Source organism: Delphinus delphis, chromosome 16 (assembly GCF_949987515.2).
Source record: "Delphinus delphis chromosome 16, mDelDel1.2, whole genome shotgun sequence".
NCBI lineage: Eukaryota > Metazoa > Chordata > Mammalia > Artiodactyla > Delphinidae > Delphinus > Delphinus delphis.
The window spans coordinates 37478434-37500567 of record NC_082698.1 but is presented as its reverse complement, the minus strand read 5'-3'; the positions used below and the strand labels follow the sequence as shown (position 1 = coordinate 37500567).

Here is a 22134-nt window from a genome sequence, read left to right as displayed (position 1 = left end):
TAAACTCTGGGGCTTATGCTTCCTCCTTTGAGATGTAATAGGTCCTGAGGGGAAGCTGCTTCTGAAAGAGACCAATTTGACCAAAATTAAAAATATCCAGGATATAGCCTTCTTCATCAGTCCATCATTTTACCAAAGGGGAAATGTTATTTCATCAGCACTTACACTTTTGCTGAAGAACATAACATGGTGGAAAACCCAGTGGTTCTTGAGGCCTCTGTAGCGGCCACTATGGCACTAAAGGAAGAGACCTCTGGAGATTTTCAGTTTTTTTCTTAAGATTTTCATATTTGCTGAAGCAAATATTTGTTTGCTTGTGAGAAAACGTAAACATGTACAAAACCAATACGATTCCCCTGTGGTACTACTGCCCTCCTATTTCTCAATTGCATTTGAAAGAATTCACATTAAAAAAACGCTCTGGTGTTATAAAAGACTGTAGGTAATTTTATTGTTTGCTTATGTTGCTCTACATTCTTTAGGGTCACTTTATTTAAACTTGGGTACGCCTGAGTCTTGACAGCAGATGGAGATGTCTAAACCATCACTTGTGCTTTTGATACACACACTACATCTTTTGAACCGGTTTTTAATCAATTCCCATGTCAGAGGGTGACTTTCCTTAAACTGTCCCTGGATTTCAAGGAAATCTTATTGTCTCCTAGTTGCACACTAACTTGATTGGGGTAAGCTCTGAGTAATAATATCTTTGTGTTGGCATTTCCCCTGTCCATTGTGTTTGTGAGGTGCTGACCACACGGGCAATATGAATAGCTAGGAGGCCTGAGATGGTATGGAGCTGATTCATACATTTCCTCACTTCCTCTACTCTGCTGCCAGTGTAAACCTGAACCCATGCCATAGTACATAAACAGCAGAAATTGAATATTTGGTTAACTTATTCTTTTAGAGTCCCTATGCAAATCTCAAAGGTAGTGGTTCCCAAAAGTCAATCTATGGCAAGAAGAGAAAAAATAAGAATTATGAACTTTTTAATAGAGCAAAATGTATTCTATTTATAAATTGTTATGAGGTGATATCTTTACTACATATTTTTGGGTGAGTTATTCTTTGCATTAAATTCTTGTAGCTGTGTTTTACTTTTTAAATTCTTAACTGCAGAATAAAAAGATAGCAATATTATATAGGTTCCCAAATAGTTAGAGGGATTTTACTAGTCCATGAAGTAAACACGCTTGGAACCACTGCTCTGGGGTGAGGTGCCTGATGTGGCTCAGAGCAGAGGCTCTGTCAGCCTGAGGAATGTTGCCCATAAAAGAGGGGTTGGGGAGAAGCAAAGGTCGGCTTTGAAAAACTATCAGTAATCTCAGGTAACATTGGACAACCTAAGTTTGGACTTGGTGAGTGGATGAGTAATTTTAAAAAATGGAATAAAATCTTGTGCAAAACTTATTTCCCAGAAACTTGCACAACCTCCCTTTTATACAAATATTAATCTAGATAGACCTAGAATCTGGGGTAAAACATTTTGTTTGTTTACCTGAAGTGAAATTTTCAGGTAGTAATCATAAAAGGTGTGGAGAAAAATAGGAATGGGGGAAAAAGACTTAATCAAATGTGGAATACATACCTACCTCCAAATTGCAAGTACCTAGAAGGTAAATGTGGTTTGTATTGATTCTCTGTTTACGTCTTCCCATTCTTACCGTGTTCCCAAGGCATTGATTATAAGCATCTATATATGCCTGTTTACAAAAACAGGGAGAAATGTAAATAAATGAAGGAGAGACCATAACTTATGCTGATGTCAATGGAAATGTTTGTTTACATATCTATAGATGGGGAACTAGTCCAGGCACTCTGAAAAAGATGAGACTGTAGTGTGGTGTCAATAGTGAAAAATACTACTGACCCCTAAGTAAATTTCTGTGATACAGGAAAGGGAGATATGAGAAATGAAAGTTGAATACAGATTTTTTTTAACAGTACAAAATGTTTTCTATTGGCCAAATTAAAAATGTAATGTGTCTATCTCTTTCTCTTATTTTTTTTAAGGTCCCTCTGGAGTTTGATGAAAAGGCAGTAAGATGTCGTTGATTCCTCTACATTTAACTCACCAAATTACAACTTGGTAAGACATATTTGATTTTTAAAAGCCTTTTGAGTCCTCAGAAATAGAAAGCTATGGGAACTGTGTTTTATTCATTCTTGTATTTCCAGCATCTCCATTTACATCTCCATTGTACATGGTTGGTATCGAATAAATGTTTGCTCAAAGGATGTATGTACACGGCGAGCAAAAAACTAATTCAAACTTTTGAAAGCTTTAAATTCTCAGTGTTCAAGTGGTCTTTAAATGTGGTGGAATTTTTTTCTCTATGAAAATAACTTCCCTTGGTTTCTCTGTCTCTGAATTTTTCTTTTTCCTTCTGTGTCATCACACCTCACCATTCTAACTCCTTTCTTGAGCAACTTCATTGTCCAGGAAACAACTCTTCTGGTGTCCATAATCCTTGCGCTGACACTTACGTCATCACTCCTGGAAAGCTGAATTCTCTATCTCTAGCTCACGTTTTGTGGAGTCCAGGCAAAGGCACTAGGAATATTTGAATCAGTCTGAACTTCAGATAGGTAGTAAAGATGGTTTCATACCCAGAAAATTCACCCTCATCTCATAAAATGCCATTGTATAAAGAGTACCTTGAAAGGGGTATAAAATAGAACTAGATGAGTGCGTATGTGTGAATGCCTATGCATGTGTATAAAGGGATATACAGATGTCTGCCTTTATTTCAAAAGATGGAGACCATGGTGACACAGTCTATGCTATTTCCACAGATTATAGCTAAACTGCGCTGAGCCTGCACAGACATAAAGTCTAAATAATCCTTTAAATAACTTTTTCCCTCAGAGATGGTAAATACATTCTTGAAAGCTACAGGTGTGACAAAGGATAAAAAACACAATTTTTCTGGATGACCTAGCCAATTTATGTCTAATTATTTTATCTTTTAAAAATTCTTTCTTAGAAGAGTCAACTGCCCATGTGCAGATTTTTGTGGCACAGCCAGAAATCACAGACATATGGAATATATTTGTTACATTCTTAAGAAAAGTGTTGATAAGGATTATTTCTTAACCATATACCGCATATTACTGAAGATAAGTGATACTCAGAACTGGGATAATAATGATACATTCAGGGTGCTGATGATACCATTTAATCTATTTTTAGGTATATTTCCTTAAAAAGTATTGTACCTCTTTTGGTCACTCGTGTTTGAGGCTCTCAATCCTATATTATGTTATAGTACTTAAATTCATAAAGAGCTTTATCAACGCATGGTTGATTTCCTGCAGAGATGGTACATTTTAAATTGGTTCTTATGTGTTATGTGCATCATCTTATCTTGCCTCTGTTTTACTCATCTCTCCAGTGTTCTATTATATTTAACGGTGATTTCATAAACCCGTTTCTTTGTTGTGCTTTAGGGAAAGGTTTGCTTGTATTTTGGGCTTCTGGCTACAGAGCTCTGTATCTGGTACACAGAGAGCTGCTGTAAAATTACTATTGGTTGCAATACCCTAGGTGTGAAGAAAGTGATGTGGTTTGGTCAATTCTCAGCGTAGCTTTTCTCTTTATTGGTATTTGTCTATTCTATTTTAATAAAACATTGGGTAGATGCGGGCAGAATGTGCCACGAATCAATTCTATGATCCATGTAGCAGCTTCAGCGGGCTCGAACTGCAAAGGACAGAGTTTGCTGAAACTGTATATTCAATTGGTGATGTCTACATTGAATTCTTTTAGACCTATTCTGTCTTTTAAAGTCCTGAAAACACTGGAGCAGTCTACTTTGATGACTTATTCAGAACAAGCACACAATAAAGAATGAGATACTGTTTTCTCTATAGTACTGTGGCAGTAATAATGGACAAAACAACAGTCGTATTACATTTCCCTTTAAAGTTTTTAATTTAATAGAAAGTCGTTCTGTCCTTCAGCAAGTTTTAGTATATTCATTCATTAACTCTTCAAATATTTGTTGTGCTCCTGGTAGCTGCCGAGCACTGTATAAGGTGTGAGGATACAAAAACCAGTTCCTACTTACAAGGTGATTTAACAGACTTGAATCCTTTTGTTTTCATCTAAATATAAATGTTGCATCACAATCTCTCAAAGGATCCAATTGCTTGGGCTCCAAGGATGTAGAGGGCCAAAAATGCTTTATATTTTGAGTCGAGAGAGAAACTTAAAAAAAAAAAAAAAAAAAAAAAAAAAATCATCTTTCCTACTCAGCTGAGTCTAATCACTGCTTCTCCCCCACTTAAGTTAATAGCTGCTTAATTTCCCACTAATTCAATCCTTCTTCATCCCTTCTCCCACTCCCTTTCCCTTCTTCTTGACAACCCAGAAGCATGGCCATTATTTCTTTCTGGTCCTCATTCATGTTGAACAGACCCAATAGCTTTTTGGTTGGGTTCTGAAATTATGGCAAAAAGACTGCAGCCATTTTGATCTTCAGGTCTAGAAACAAACCTTCTTTCTACTTTGAATACTGTGAAAATAAAAGGGTCAGTGCTTGTGCTCCTCAGACAATAGTGGAGGTTAAAAAAACAAGTGGTTTTTAAAGTCAGATTAATTGAGGTATAATTTACATACAGTAAAATTCACTCTTTTTTATGTGTACTGTTCTATAAATTTTGACAACGTACACAGCTGTGTAACTACCACTATAAAACAATATAGAGAACGTTCTCATCAGCCTCCCCCAAATTCCCTTGTGCCTCTTTTTTTAGTTAACCCCATTCACCCAATCACAGCCCCTGGCATGAGTGTTTTGTCCCTACAGTTTTGCCTATTCCAGAAAGTCATACAAATAGAATAATACAGTATGTAGCCTATGAGTCTGGATTCTTTCACATAGATAATGCTTCTGAGATTTACTCATGTTTATTACAAATATTATCAGTTTGTTCCATTTTATTACAGTATAGTTTTGCATTTATGGATGTGCAACAGTTTTGACCATTACCAGGTAATTAATATTTGAGATATTTCTAGTTTTTGCCTATTATTAATACAGCTGCTACAAACATTCACATATAGTTTTGATGTGGATATATGACTTCATTTCTCTTGGGTAAATTCCTAGGAGTGGGGTTGCTGGGTCATATGGTAAGTGTATATTTAACTTCGTAAGACACTGTGAAACTCTTTTCCTAAGGGGCCATGCCCTGCTGCACTCCCACGGTGATACGTGAGAATTCCAGTTGCTCCACATCCCCGCCAGCATTTGGGGATGAATTTTTGATCTGAGCCATTCTAGTAGGTGTGCCATGGTATCTCATTGTCATTTTAATTTGCGTTTCCCCAAGGACCAATGATGTTCAGCATATTTTTGTGTGCTTGCTTGCCATCCACATCTCTTCTTTTTTTTGTGGATGGTAAAATACACGTAACATGAAATTTATCACTAGTAGTCACTGGCAAACATTTATTTTCTGTCTCTATGAATGTGCTTTTTCTGGATATTTCACATAAATGGAATCATTCAAGATGAGGCCTTTGTGTCTGGTTTCTTTCACTTAGCGTAACATTTTCAAGGTTCACCCATTCTGTAGCATGTACCAACTTCATTGCTTTTTATGGCTGAATGGTATTCCATCTTATGAGTATACCACATTATATTCACCCATTCATCAGTTGGCTTGTTTCTACCTTTGGCTATTGTGAATCATGCTGTTGTGAACATTTGTGTATACAGTTTTATGTGAACACATGTTTTCAATTCTTTTGGGTTTATACCGAGTATTGGAATAGATTGATCATACTGTAATTCTATGTTTGTTTTATTGAGGAACTGCCAAACTGTTTTCCACAGTGGCTAAACCATTTTATATTCCCATCAGCAAGGTATGAGCATTCCAATTTCTCTATATCCTTACCAGCACTTATTTTTCGTTTTTTAAAAAAATTATAGCCATCTTAGTGGTTGTGAAATGGTATCTCATTTGGTTTTAGTTTGTGTTTCGTTAATGACTAATGATGTGGGCATCTTTTCATGTGCTTGTTGACCATTTGTATCTTCTTTGGAGAAATGTCTATTCAAGTCCTTTGCCCAGTTTTAAATTGAACGGTTTGGCTTTTTGCTATTGATTTATAAGAGTTCTTAATATATTCTGAATAGTAGACCCATATCAGACAAGTGATTCACAAATATTTTCTCCTATTCTAGGGTTGTTTTTTCACTTCCTTGCTAATTCTTCTGTGCACACAAGGTTTGAATTTTGATGAAGTCCACATTACCTACTTTTTTTTCTTGTTACTTATGCTTTTGGTTTTATATTTAAGAAACCACTGCTGAATACAAGGTCATAAAGATTTACCACCTATGTTGTCTTCTAGGATTTTTGTGATTTTAGTTCACATATTTATGTTTTCAATCCATTTTAGGTGAATTTTTGCATGTGGTGTAAGGTAAGGGTCCAACTTCATTCTTTTGTATATGGATATCCTGTTGTTCCAGCACTATATGTTGAAGAGACTATTCCTTTTCCATTGAATGTTTTGGGGAACCTTGTCAGAAATCAACTCACCACAGGTATGGGTTTATTTCTGGGCTCTTGATTCTATTCCATGATCTATATGTCTATTCTTATGTCATTACCACACTGTTTTGATTATGGTAGCTTTGCAGTAAGTTTGGAAATCAGAAAATGTAACTCCTCCAACTTTATTCTTTTTCAAGATTGTTTTGGCTATTTGGGGTCCCTTGCAATTCCATGTGAATTTTTGGATTAGCTTTTCCATTTCTGCAAAGGCCATTGGGATTTTGATAGACACTGTAATAAATCTGTAGGTCACTTTGGATAATATTGTCATCATAAAAATATTAAGTCTTGCGATCTATGAACATGAGATAACTTTTATTTATTTATTTAAGTCTTCTTTAATTTCTTTCAGCAATGTTTTGTGGTTTCATTGTAGAACTCTTACACCTCCATGGTTAAATTCACACCTATCCTTTGTGAAGTGCTCTTTCAAATCTTTTGCCCAGTTTTAAATGATTGGGCCATTTGTTTTCTTATTACTGATTTGTGAGTGTTCTTTATATATTCTGGATACCAGTCTTTTATCAGATATATGTTTTTCCAAGTCTATGGCTTGTCTTTTCATTTTCTTAACACTGCCTTTCAAAAACATTTTTAAAATTTTGATCAAGCCCTATTTATCAATTTGTTTATTTATTTATTATTATTATTTTTTTGCGGTATGTGGGCCTCTCACTGTTGCGGCCTCTCCCGTTGCGGAGCACAGGCTCCGGACGTGCAGGCTCAGAGGCCATGGCTCACGGGCCTAGCCGCTCCGCGGCATGTGGGATCTTCCCGGACCGGGGCACGAACCTGTGTCCCCTGCATCGGCAGGCAGACTCTCAACCACTGCGCCACCAGGGAAGCCCTATCAATTTATTCTTTTATGGCTTGTGCTTTTTGCATGCTATCTAAGAAATGTTTGCCAAACCAAAGATTGTAAAGATTTTCTCCTATGTTTTCATCTAGAAGTTTTATAGTTTAAGGTATTATATTTAGGTCTATGATCCATTTTTAGTTAATTTTTGTATACAGTGTGAAACTTGGACTTTTGAATGTAAAAGTAACATATTCAGCTTCTATTTTGCTGCTCACTCATTGCGTCATGTTAGGCACACCAGTCAATTTGAACCTTAGTTTCCTCATTTAAACAAAGATGCTTCCTGATCTGTCAGAATTGTTGTGAGGATCAAATGAAAACAAGTATAAAAGTACTTTCTAAAATCAGAGTATAAACGTTAATTATTATTTCTAACTGACAGCAGCCAACAGAATGATGGTAGAAGAATGTGTCATAATTGGAGGAAAGCCAGATCTCAATTACCATCAGTAGAGTGAGTGTTTAAAAACACTAGATTTTAAATAGACCTGTGTTTGAATTACATATTTGCCACGTCCTAGTGGAAGAACCTCACACAAGGCACTGAGCTCTCAACTCCCCAACTTTCTGACCTATGCAATGGGGAAGAAGTATAAACCTTCACAGGGTAGAGATGAAGCGAGTTACATACAGAGCCTAGTGAGCTACACAGAGTAGGGGATTAATAAATGGCATTTTTGAGAGAGAGAGAGAGAGAGAGAGAGAGAGAGAGAATGATTATGCATATACACTGTCTAATAAAATGATGATGTAGATTGTCATGGTTTATATGAATGCTATAACAGATGATGGCAAGATCAAGATGAAAAACAAGAATGTATCTTGCACTCTCCTGCCTCTGGGAAAGTGTACACAATGTTAGAACATCATTCCAACATCATTCCCTTTGCCCCTCTGACTTAATCTTGTAGGATTTAGCTCAAATAACATGTTCGTTTAGGAAGCTATTTATTACCACTTTCTCCTCAAATCCGCTCTGTGTGCACACAGTCCATTGTGTATCCCTTTCTTAAAACAAACTGTACCATATCATGATTACCTGCTTATTGGTCAGCCTTATTGATTATATGGGAAGGTCCTTGAATGAAGGGAGCTGTCTTTGAGTCTTTAGAATCCAGTATAATGTCTGGCACATAGTAGGAACTCAATAAATGTATGCTAAATGAAAAGATGAATATATATTATTAATTTCTAATGTTGGTATAAATAGCATTTGTTAACTGAACTTTTTAGTTCAGCTTGTTAGTTTTAGAGCATAATACTGATGTCTACTCTAAACAGACCAAGTGGACTTCCCTTTATGGGAAAGGGCCTATTTCTTTTAGGTTGTCCACACCCATATAATAACATCCATCATCCAGTTTTCAGTAGTAATACTGGGCACAGATGAATATATTTTTGCATTTATACAGGAAAAATGACACAGACTCCTTTTTAAAGTTTTCTGTAAAGTAATGCTATTCAAAATAGCTTTTTTGAAAAAGTGTGATGCTGACTACGTGGCAGGGTAAGTTCCTGTCATGAGTACTTGAAAAAAAATGATTTAATTAAATTCATATGTGTTAAAGCGTTGACTAGCTCATATAATATGGAATTTTATGAAAAGGGGAAATATCTGCCCATAAACTTCAATTAAACTGTGACTGAACATCCCTAATTCAATGATCAGAATTTCTCAGCTGATGATCTCATGCATATGTAGTTACCTCAGAATAAAGTGAAGCAACTGGCTAGTTCTGTGCCAGTGAGAAAGAGGTGAGAGATTACTCAAAGGAATGCTCAGGACTGACACCTGTTAGATTTCCTGCTCTTGGTAGATTGGGTCATGCCATAGTCCATAGATCCCAAAGGGCCTGTTTTGGCTCTCCATATTACCATAAACTTACAGCACATAGGCAAGAATGCTCTTGTGGCCATAATTTCATGCCAGGAAATTTTGACCCATGTCATAAATTGTGTTAAATTACCATACAAGATAGTTTCGGAATGAATGGCAAGAAGCTGAGAATCTATAAGCTGAAAAAAACTGACAAGAGTTCCTTGTCCCTGTGTCTACAGGGATACACCACTTTTATCTCATCTTGTCTGATGTTAACAGTCCCTATGGTATGACTTAGTGTCACAGCCCCTGGCATTGAGTCAGTCCTTCTGAAATATCCTTGTCCAGAACTATTTGTGTATGTGAAACAAAGAAAAGACAGAGACTCTGAAAAGAGAAGAGAGTAAGAAAAAATAAAAAAGTAGGACAGCATGTGGGCATGAAGAGAGGTACCAGAAAAGAGAGCAGGAGACACACAGAGCTCATCTACTAAGAAATAACCATGGAATCACTCCTCTCCTCCTCCTCTTGCTACCCCTGTTTAATAATATTAATTGAGAACTTGCTTCGTGCTAGTTTTGTAGTAACTTGCTTTGTGCTAGTTTTTCTACTGTGTTCTCTCCTTTTATTCTGACCACAACCCTATGAGGGAGGTTCAGTTGTACCATTTATAGATGGGGCCCTGAGGCTTAGAGTTACAGTCTAGCTTGCTCAAAGGCACAGGGAGAGCTGAGGTTTGACTGTCTGTCTGACTCCAAAGTCCAAGATCATAATCACACCACGTTATCAAAAATCCAGGAATTACAAGACACAAATATGGGAGAAAAGTCTTAGTGGCAGAATGACCAAAAGAGCATGATTTTATCCTAGAAATAAATTACAAAACAAAACATCTAATGTATTTAACTGATAAACACAACTGATTATTGTCTTTCAGAGCACTTATCCTAGAAGGCCTTATGGTTAAATCTGTGATGCACTGGCGAATGTCTTTTAGGGGTAGCAGCTTTTAGAATCAGCTTACTAGACACATTAAAACAGATTAAATACAAAGAGCTATATTTCTTTAGTTCTATAAAAACATTTAAGAAAATTGTCAAGATGGGTCATCCGTTTATTAAAAAGATTTAAGTCCAAATGACTTCGGTTGTTTCTAAAACATTAAATTCAAGCTCAGCTTTCAAAGACATGATTCAACTGATTACATGCTGAGGAATAAGTGTCTGGCTCTGAAAGAGATGCCTGATCTTGTTAAAATAAGGGTGTGGCTTATTAGGGTGACTGACTATGTTGAAGGGGGCAATCATTTGGATTCATAATTTTGGTATATTCATACAATCAGTCAGTCCCTGCTTTTCAGTTTCAACCTGCCTAAGAGAAGAAAATGAGGATAAAATAGAAAATACATAAGAAAGAAAAGGAAAAAATGGCAATATCAATTACCACCTGATCTTCCAATGCTGAAATCAGACACAGCTACCGGCCAGAAATTAATCTCATGAGGGAATAATGTAAGTATGTGGGTGACCTCAGGCTTTTCTGTGTACACATCCCCCTGCAGACACCAAACACAAACCTCTAAAGAAAATTCTGGCCTTAAGCTGTTGCACATTTCCTCTTTTCTCTTTTCTTCCTTCTGACTCCTGGGCAGTACTATGTCAACCAAGGTAATCAACTGGGGAAGACCTGAGGAAGCCAAAATGGGGAATGTGCATTGAAAAGGATTTACTTATCTAAGGGGGGGAAAAAAGAGATAGAGTCAAAAATGAGGAATGTGAATGGGAGGCTGAAGAGAGGAAAGAAAAAAAGAGATAAGCCTGCATCGCTGATTATCAGGGAAAACTCTGTGGAAAACTAGAGTTGAGGGTGCAGAAAGATTTGAGGGAGCTTCTAGAAGCGGGATATATAAGGAATGAGAAGAGAAACTTCAAAAAGTACTGCTAAGGATGATGAATTTTGGATATTCTTTAAAGTTCTATAAAAGATACTAGTAAAGATGAGAATTACTTTACGTTCCTTTTGGTTGTTGAATTTTGTCTCTTAGACTACAACACAAGACTGGGCTAATGAGGGGTTCTTGGTTTGTTTGGGTTATAGGAGTATAACATTTACAGCAGGTGTCCTTAATGCTGGATTCATGGGAGGACTTTTAGGTTGCTTATATTGATAAATTTTCATAATTAGATGCAATTTTGTGTTTATGTGTACATGTATATTTTGAAAGGATGAGCATCTTCATATTCATAGCTTTGATCAGATTCTTAAAGAGTTCATCATCCTTCTCCTTAAAGAATATAAAAGGACTGCCATTGAGGAGAGAGAAAGTACAGTCTCAGGGCAAAAGACCAAGTGAAAAGAACGTAACTGTAGAAGATAACTAATTTCTAACTTTACAGCAGAAGCTTAATAGTCTAATCCAAATCCATTTATTTTTGCCAAAGATACCAAGGTATTCATTTACCACCTGACTCTCCTCCCCCCATCAAACTCCTCTCTTGATCTCCTTGGTATTTGAAATAGATTCAGTGATTTTTTAAAAATAAAGTAATCCATGAATGTGCTAAGTGAGAGAAAAAGCCACTGAAATTTTCAGGAACTACAGAAAGATGGGGGAAAATCAGCATTAAACTCGCAAGCAAATCATACATTTATTATAGTTTGGGAAAGGCATCATGATAGACTTGAAACAAAGGAAGGCATAGCGAATAATAATGGTGAGAGTATTAGGGTTATCAAACTGATTAAGTGTCCCCTGTCAATGTACATGGAAAGGTGTTATCAGTTATTACTCTTCTGCTGAATGGATTACTATATCATACTTGTTACAGAAATCTTAATTCAATGCATCACAGCCTAGGCATCAAGTTATATTAACTGGATAAACATTTAAATAATGGAAGGCAAATATCTGCAAAAGGGAGGAACTGAGAATCATGAAAAAAATGTTTGTTATGTTTGTTTGAACCACCTACTCAAGTGTTTTATTCAAACCCCAAATGGGAGGCACAGAGCAGCTCCCAAGTCTTTCAAACACGCCTTCTTTCTTGATCTGCCTCTTTCCTTAAAAGCAGCACCCACAAAAAAGCAGCGTTATCCTACTCAAGACAAAAAATTTGACTTAGTGTCTTAGGAGAAGGCTTTCAGCAAAGATTAGTCTCTAGGATTCCATGGGCAGAGTATTAGACATGTCCTAGGCATTCGTTAAATGCTTATGGAATAAACGACTAACCAAATGAATAAATGAACAACCGTGTTTCACCCCCCTGCTGCCACTGTGGATATATGACATTAGAGGCAGCAGAAGGCACAAAGAGCATCATCAGGGAAACAGAAAACTGCCCCCCCACAAAGTACTCCCTTACCTCTTTCAGAGAGCAGCCGGTTCCTAAAGTGGCTGCTCTGAAAGCTTGAAAGGGCTGGTGCTCTCCCCAGAGGTTTTATGAGAGGAGTGGGAGATACTGCCTCATAAAGGAATCTACCAAAGAATTCTGGGGGAAAGAAGGGTGTGCGACGCAGAAATAAGGCTCCCCCCACCAAGATGTCTACATCCTAACCCCTAGAACTTGTAAGTGTTAAATCTCAAGAAAGAGTTAAGGATACAGCTGGAATTAATGTTGCCAGTCACTGGACCCTGAGATGAGGAGAGTGTTCTAGATTATGCAGGTGGGTCCCATGTAATCACAAGGGTCCTTTAAGGAAGACTGAGGCAGGAGAAAAGGTCAGAGTGATGCAATATGAGAAGGACTTGACCTGCTGTTGCTGACTTTAAAGATGGAGGAAGGAGTCTCAAGCCAAAGATTGGGGGCAGCTTCTAGAAGATGTAAATGGCCAGAAAATGGATTCTCTCTTAGAGCCTACAGAAAGAAACACAGCCCTGCCGACACTTTGATTTTAGCTGAGACCCTCATTGAGGGTCTCACTGAGACCTATCTTGAACCTCTGACCTCCAGAACTGTACGATAATAAATTTGTGTTGTTTTAAGCTTCCAAACTTGCAGTAATTTGTTACAGCAGCCATTCAAAACAGAGGGTCAGTGAAGAGGAGGGAAGGACCTGAGAGGCAGGTAGACTAGTTTTATCATTACTAGCCATGGGACCTTAGGGAATTTATTTCATGTTCTTGAGGCTTTGTTTTTTCTCATCGCTGTAGTGGGTTAAAAATAGCAACCTCATAAGGCTACTTTTGATGTTAAATGAGATCACATCTTTGAATCGCCCAGCTCCAGGCCTGTTGCACTATGCAATGTGGGTGTTCACCATTGTGATCTCTCTTCCTTTTTTTCTTCCCTACCCTCCACGGTAACTGAGTGCCAGGATGCAGGGTAGGCGATACAAAAGAAGAGAAAAATAAAATGCATGGAGATGGGGAGTCCAGCCTGAGAGGCCTGGGATAGGGAATCCATACCACCCACTGCTTCCTGAGGCAGGGACCCCAGTCCTGTAGTCTATCTAGGATTTTATAAAATGAGGGTTTGAAGGGCTGTATCACTTGTTTGTCAGTGAGAAAGAAGGGAGGGAAGCGGGTGGAGAGGGAAGAACAGGAGAAGGTATGGGTGAAGCAGGACAGAGGAAGGAGGAAAAGGAATGAAGGGTGAGACCCAGGCTGGAAGAAATAAAGGGCAGGATTCTCCTGCAAGGGGAATCAGAGATGAGGGAAACTTCAAAATCAGTTGGCTGTTCTTTCTTTTTTGTCCCTCTTTCTACACCATTCTTCTCTTCAGTTTAAGCACTATATTAGACCATATTTATACACAAACATTCATGAATTCATTTCAGGTAGAGCTTGTGTCCTGGGATGGCAACGGAAAAGGGTGAATTGACATTTATGTTAAATTTCAAGGGTTAAGATGAACCTTTTAAAAACATTGGAGAAGCGTTCTCTTAGGAATAATAACTGAACACTAACTAGCTAAATGTTATTAAGTCTCTGGACCTGCCACTAATTAGCCTTTCTCCTAAGGTGATATGGGAGATCTCTCTCTCTCACTCTCTCTATTGAACAATGTAGGTAAGATCTCTGCTATAATGACGTTATGTTCTGTAGAATGTTGGTCAAGGTACTATGAATAGTGGAAAATACAAACCTCTAAATTTGAATGACATCTTATTCCCTTTCAGGCTTTGCAGCTAATGTAGATTTCATGACTTTAAATGTACTGGGATAATTTCAAGGGAGAACATCCAAATTGTAATAAAAATCATTGTTAGAGTTTGGATGTACTTTGTGTTCAAAGATTTTTTTAATTAAATTTTGTGATATTGCACAACTTTGACTAAGTCATTTTGTGGGCAAGTCAAATCTATTTCTACTAACACATTAAATTTTAGGAAATAAGTAGATTTTAACCCATCTTTTCAGTTTATTAAATTATTTTGAGGAAGTCACAAGAAGAAACTCAGAAACTATCATTTCTTCTAAAAGAATGTATATAAATTGCGAAGTGACTTGCTGTGTAATATATCTACCTTCAAATTATATCAACAAGATTATTTCTTTGTATTCTTTTTCAGGCCAATTTAAGATTAAGTTAAATATCACTTAAAGACATTAGCTATTGAGATTTTAAAAATTGTTTTAAAAGGAAAAAGTAAAGTCTTTTAAAGTGACCATGATGTGTTTAAGTAAATATTTTCCCAGAAGGTTCAGTGTATAATTTAACTTGAGAAGATATGGGTAAACACATAGACCTGCTGCAATATTTTAGGAAGTAATTTACCATTTCCTCTGATTTTGGAAAGTCCTTTAAAATAAACAAAATCTGCTGCAATTTCTCACAACCACTTTTTCTAAAGGCTTCACAGCTTTGGTAATCAATAGTGCTGGTAAGTCAGGTAATCAATGTGCTCAGAAATCTTAGGAAAAAATAGACAAGTCACTGCTTCTTTTCTCCTTCTGTCCTTTGCTCCATTGTCCCCAGATGACTTCACAACTGAGTTTACAGATCAAAAGACTTTTTCTATGAATACTCACAAACTTCTGCTGGAGTATGCAGAGATTTTCAAAAGAGTCAACATTGACTTAGTGTAAAGAGATTTTAAGTTTGAACTAGGAGAGCGATCAGCAGGTTTATCTAACCCTTGAAAAACAGCTCAACTAGCTGTTGCAGGTATTCATCTTTCTCCCCCAAACAGCTCTACTGGCAGCAGTCAAAACCAAAGTGGGAACTTAATAAAAATGAAAATTGTGGTAGCAAAATACACTTACAAGGTTAATTCGACATATTGCAAAAATTTGGGAGGTTATAGTGGTTTCTATATAACCACAGTACTGATTTAGAAAAACCCCAGAGAAACAGCTGCATTTTGATATATAACCTGCCTTGCCTGCATAGGAAACCCCAGATCTTCAGGGTATATAAGTCTTGAGATGCTAGAATTTGAACATAACATCGGGGAAAATTATATGTATCTCTTATTGAGAAATAATGGGATAATAAAACCTGCATGTAAACTTCTTTATTAGGCAAACACATATTTGCTCCCAAGATCATGTTAATTTCTTTTACTAGCGAGTGTCAAAGGATGAGAAAAAGTAAAGTCAGGTCTGATTGAGAAAACTGCACATACCACTGGATTCTCTGATTACCTGTGAATGTCTCCATTTCTGGCATTTGGTAGCAACTGGCTGAGGCAAACCAGGCAAAATATTTTCCAGCTGCTGGAAGATTAACTCCTGCACATCTTCAGTGCTGTGTTCCAAGTATGTAACTCCAAACGAGACAGTGGTGTGAATCACAAGGGAAGGCCCGATTTCCGATGACTCTAGTGTAAGAGGAACATAAAGATACACCTTAAAGTGGGTAACATGTTAGTGTCTCTCAGCATTTCAATCCGGATTTAAGAGTTGATCACAATAATCAGACAATAAATGAAGGGAAAACAGATTCTAATCTTTGAAGCATAAAATTAGGCTACTTCTGAAATTCAGAATCAGGCTTCACTGATGTGGAGGACAGATTCAAGATGCGTTTTAGAGAACACACTTTCAGGTCTTGTTAAAGAACCTGAAGGAAGGTAAAATGACCTAATATGTACTGCCTTGGGTATAATTAAATTTATTGGTATGTTTATCTCTCTCAACCACTAAATCATAAGCTTATCAGGGCAGGAATCATTTCTTTTTTTTTTTTATGTTAGGGGTAGGAGTTTATTAATTAATTAATTAATTTTTGTTGTGTTGGGTCTTCATTTCTGTGCGAGGGCTTTCTCTAGTTGTGGCAAGCGGGGGCCACTCTTCATCGCGGTGCGCTGGCCTCTCACTATCGCGGCCTCTCTTGATGCGGAGCACAGGCTCCAGATGCGCAGGCTCAGTAGTTGTGGCTCACGGGCCTAGTTGCTCCGCGGCATGTGGGATCCTCCCAGACTGGGGCTCGAACCCATGTTCCCTGCATTAGCAGGCAGATTCTCAACCACTGCGCCACCAGGGAAGCCCAGGAACCATTTCTTATACATAGCCTATATTCGCTTTAAATTCTGAGAACGAAGTAGATGTTCATCTTCTTAATTTTATGTTAAATGGATTGCAAAAATATCTTGTTGAAATTATATAAATGCCAGAATAAAATACCTAAAAAAACACCTTTCTCAAAACAAGCTTGACCTCATAATGTTCTTCATCTTTTAAGCAGCATTAAAAAAAAAAGTCTGCTTCATTCATAACATGGAGATACTTTCCTTTTTTGTTTGCCATTGAATTTTTTTGGCTATATTTTCACAATGAAAAATAACAAGTGCTTCATATCTTTCACTCTTTAGTAGAATATAGAAAATTGAATAAAGTTTGACATTGAAAGCAAAGTGACTGAGGCATTAGAGAATACAACCTTGGAAGGAATGTTAACCAAGATTTCCTGTTATTATTTTTTGTTTAAATCATGCAGAAGAGAAAAGTTGAGGGAAAACAAAATAGATATGAAACGCATGAAATTATAATATGAAAGTTGGTGCTCCCCCCTGCTGAAAGAAGAAAATACTAAAATCTATAAGCTACTGACAGGGGTTGGGAAGACTGATACTGAAAATTCTTTAAATTGGGATTATGAAGTTCTTTTCGGGGTTGTTATAAAAGGCAACAACCTCTTTGAGGTAGGTTTGTACATCTTTACACAGAAAAAGTAATTTTACACAGAACAAGCCACTTACTTGCTCTGTGTCCACTCAACCTCTTTACTTTGTGTGTATGTATGTAGAATGAGAATAAGTTAGCATCTACCACACGGTTCTGTGGTCTGGATTAAACGACATGATGTGTGTGAAGTGCTTAGCACAGTTTCTGGCACAGAGGAGGTGCTTAAAAAATGTAAGCCATGAGAATAAAAGCAATATATCAGATATACCCAAGGGAAAAGTTCTCCTGGTGTTGTCCAAATGATAGGTGTGAGTTAATTTTTTGTTAAAGTACTTCATTTTCCTGTTGCGCTCTGGCTTATGAATTTTACAGCAAAATACTGTAAAAGAATTTGGGTCTCTCTTCTGAGAGAAAATGCTGTGAGCACTTTAAAGTGGCGTGTTCTCAAACATTTTAATATATATGAAGTGGGAGATCTGACTTCAGAATCTGTGCTGTAAATGCAATGGTAAGAAGATTGTCCAGTTTTCACCTCACAGTAGCTGGAACAACTTGAAAGGGCAAAGAGAGGACCCTCTCTTTGAACCTTCAGTGTTTAACTTGCCAGTGTCTACTTTACTGGTACCACACGGGAGTGCAAAATCTCGAATCTTTCACTGAATACCACCACTGTGAGAAACCTACTGCATACTGCCTCAGGGAGTGTTATCTATGTTGTCAGTTAATACATTCAGGGAGGCTTGTTCACAGAAAGGGGTGGCAAAAAGGTCACCCCTCTTCCATGAGGTTTCCAACCTTCCCAGAGACAGAGAAAGCTACTGGGTCAGCATTCGGAAGCAGGAGAGTTGGGGTTCTGAGTTGACTCATCTATGGCAGTCTTCAAAGGGAAACAAACTCAGCTGTGTGCGTGAGGTTGCGCTGACCCAGCCATTTGTTCTAGCGGGGAGCTCCTATAATTGCTAAGGGTAGTGATGGTGCGTTGCCAGGTTTCTCCCATTTACATTAGCCATCCACTCCAAGGAGAGCAATAAAAAAGGAAATTTAAGACCAAAAATGAAACAGTTCTTGCATAACAATGAGAGAACAACCTGGCTACTTGTTTTTATTGGAATCAGACAAAAATTTTTGAGAATTTCAATTAAAATTTGAACAGCTGCAACCTAAGACAATGAGTTTTAAGGGAAAGACCCTCAACCCCAAAATTAAAGGGTATTTTCAGAAGCTAAAGTGCAAAAATACAAATAGCCAACTGGAGTTTAAACGTGACCAAGGCTTGGAACTAGAGCACTATATAAAAAGCCACAAATATGTTAATAGGATTCAGAGCGTAAACTCAGTGTAATCATTATTCCTTGGTTCCTGAGAACGTAATGATGTTATCTTTCTTTTTCTTTTCTTCATTCAGTTTAACAAGCATAGCACTTTGCTTTTGGCATTTTAAATGTAAAGTTCATAGTAAGTTGACAACTATTTCTGTATGTTGGGAGATCAGTGGCTTCAGTCAGAAGATAAGTTATTTGAACCTTTGCATCCTTAATAGCCCAGTGGTCTTGGACAACTTAATCTCTTAGGCTCCACTGTCTTCCATCAATTAGAGGGGTGTAATACTACTTACCTTATAAGGCTGTCACGGGATTAAATGGGTTTGGAGATTAAATGGGTTTGGATACATAAAAGCCTTCTTCAAATATAAAGTGCTATACAAACATAAGGCACCCCTAGATAATATTTTTGTTTTGACCTCTGTGCTGTGGTAAGAACAGCTTTAGAAAGGGATGACAGAGTTGACTTCTCTGAAAGTATTAAGACTGATTCTTATATTAACACCCCAGGAAGAGTGGCAGACTACTCCTGGGTAGAGGCACAGCAGCTTTTTTTATTATGGTAAAATATATATAATATAAAATGTACCTTTTAAACCTATTTTAAGCGTACAGTTCTCTGGCATTAAGTACATTCACATTGTTCTGCAACCATCACCACCATCCATCACTAGAACTTTTAAAATCTTCCCAAATTGAAACTCTATAGGCATTAGAAAGTAATCCCTCACTCCCCACTTGCCCCAGCTCCTGTCAACCACCATTCTATTTCTGTCCCTATTAATTTGACCACTCTAGGTACCTCATATAAGTGGAATCATACAATATTTGTCCTTTTGTAATGGGCTTATTTCACTTCTCTCCAAGGTTCATCCATGTTGTAACAGGGGTCAGAGTTTCCTTCTTTTTTAAGGCCACATAATATTGCATTGTGTGTATATACCACATTTTGTCAATGCATTCACCTTTTGGATATTGTGAGTAATGCTGCTATGAACATGGGTGTACCATTATCTGTTCAAGTCTCTGCTTTCACTTCTTTCGGGTATATACTCAGAAGTGAGATTGCTGGATCATACAGTAATTCTATGTTTAAATTGTTGATCAATCACCGTATCATTTCCCGCAGCAGTTGCATCATTTTTTCATTCCTACCAGCAATGTATAAAGGTGCTAATTTCTCCACACCCTTGCCAACACTTGGTATTTTATTTTTTTAAATAGCTATCCTAATGGGTATGAAATGGGCACTGCATTCTTTTTTTTTAGTCTACAGTTTTGGGTGGGGGTCAAGAAGTCAACTCAATTTGATTGCAGGTAATTCTTTCATATCTCGATGCTTATATTGTTTTCTTTTTGCCTTTGGTGTTCTGCAGTTTTACTTGAATATTTTGAGGTTTTAAGTTTTTGTTTACTTTCTTTAACTTCATTGTGTTTTCTGAACCTGAAGACTCATTTTTGTCATTAATTTTGGAAATTGTTCAGCCATTAGTTCTCTCCATTCTCCCTGTCTGGTAGATACAGTACTCTTCTTAGAAATATGATAGATATTCTCATTCTATCTTCATGTGTCTTGATCTTTTTATAATGTTTTCCCTCTCTATGCTAGATTCCATGTAATTTCTTCTGATTTATCTTTTGGTTCACCATTCTCCCTATATAGGTGTTTATTCTGATGTTTAATTTGTCCTTTTAATTTCAAATTTATTTTGTTTTTCATTTTAAAAAATTCTGTTTTTCAAATCTGCGTGATCAGTTTTGATAGCTTCTTTCTCCCTAGTCACATTGTCAGTACTCTCTTTTATTTCTTTAAACACAATCAATATACTATATTATCTTTAGTTATTTAAAAATCTGCAATCTTTAGGAGTTTGAGTGTTTTTGTAGACCTATAAATACACACCAATCTATTAACATTCTTCTATTAATATTAATAGATATATATTAATAAGTACATTTTTTCATATTAATAGGTGCAATCAATCGTTGTTGCTCATGATGGTGTGTTTCCTTGTGTCTTACATGATTTTTTTTTTTTGTCTATTGTGAGCCATGTTCCTATGGTGAGCCTAAAGTTCCTAGGAACTTTGTCTCAGAAATTCTTTGAGGCCTGAGTTTAAAGGTTATTCCTTTGGAGAGTTACTTTCATTTCTGCCAGATACCTTGGAGGTAATACTGCATATGACTACTTTAACTGGATTTTTAGAACATACTAGAAGAATGAATTCTGGCACCAAATCTGCCTGAAGGTGGATATGTGGTTTGGCATTTCAGGGGAGACATTTTATTTCTTTTTTGTTTTTTTCCACACCACTTAAAGATAGGCAAGCATCCCCACTGTCTCCCTCTGCCAGATAGGATATAGCAGATACGGATAAGTTCTTCAAAGCCAAAGAAGAGTACGTGTCCATGTGAATAAAGTTTTAAATCTAAAAGAAACAGGCTAATTTTTCTTGGAAAAAAAAGTTACCAAAATTAACTCAATATAAAAGAAATCAGTATAAACTAAAATACATAAAAGAAATTGAAAACACAGTCAATAAATATTTAAAACAAAAAAAGACTCCAGGTCTTAAGTGTTTTACTTGTGATTTGTTTCAAATTGTCAAGCTAGTATAATGTTGATTACAGACACACACATCACATTTACACATATAAACACACACCAACCTATAGATCATTCTTCTATTAATGTTAATAGGTATGTTCTTTCATATTAATAGGTATAATGAAAAGAAACATGCTAATCTCAACATGTATTTAAAAGGCATCCATTAACAATTAATATCAATTCATGGAAAAAAGATACAACATGAAAAAAAGTGACTTTCTCAAAATGAGACAGAATATCTTCCTTAAGCGGTTGGTCTATATCATACTTTACTATGAAATAATATAGATTTTTCACAGTAAAATCAGCATAAAGCAAGGATGCTTAGTAATACCAATGATATTTAACATTGCTCTGGTTAATGTACTAAGATAAAAAATAAAATTTATAATTAATAGAAAGAAGGAGAATCATGATTTAAAATAATAATAAGCCAACATAAAATCCATCAAATTAATTTTAAAAATTTGATATTAAATTGATTTCCCTATATACCAACAATAACTAGTAAGAAAAAAGTAATTCTTGATTAATTCTACAAGTTTTTTGGAATTTAAAAACTGATTCTAGGGTTTCCCTGGTGGCACAGTGGTTGAGAGTCCGCCTGCTGATGCAGGGGACGCGGGTTCATGCCCCGGTCCGGGAAGATCCCACATGCCGTGGAGCAGCTGGGCCTGTGAGCCATGGCCGCTGAGCCTGTGCGTCCGGAGCCTGTGCTCCGCAACGGGAGAGGCCACGACAGTGAGAGGTCCGCGTACCGCAAAAAAAAAAAAAAAAAAAAAAAAAATTGATTCTAAAGGAAAAATAAGGCAATGAGAATATTAAAAATTAAAAAAAAAAGATCAGTGAATGGAGACTTATTTTGCCATATATTTAAAT

General features: G+C 36.7%; 1 protein-coding gene and 1 long non-coding RNA gene across 2 annotated transcripts in view; one reads left to right on the top strand and one right to left on the bottom strand.

The window, feature by feature from the left end:
- Window positions 1–22134, bottom strand: part of RNLS (renalase, FAD dependent amine oxidase) — a 273286-nt gene that overhangs the window by 11191 nt on the left and 239961 nt on the right. The window contains exon 6 of the mRNA XM_060034531.1: window positions 15841–16016. Within this exon, the coding sequence (XP_059890514.1) occupies window positions 15841–16016 (176 nt within the window). The remainder of the gene's footprint in view (window positions 1–15840; window positions 16017–22134) is intronic.
- Window positions 1–22134, top strand: part of LOC132439830 (uncharacterized) — a 223483-nt gene that overhangs the window by 136844 nt on the left and 64505 nt on the right. The window contains exon 3 of the long non-coding RNA XR_009522436.1: window positions 2017–2092. This is a non-coding gene — a long non-coding RNA (uncharacterized lncRNA). The remainder of the gene's footprint in view (window positions 1–2016; window positions 2093–22134) is intronic.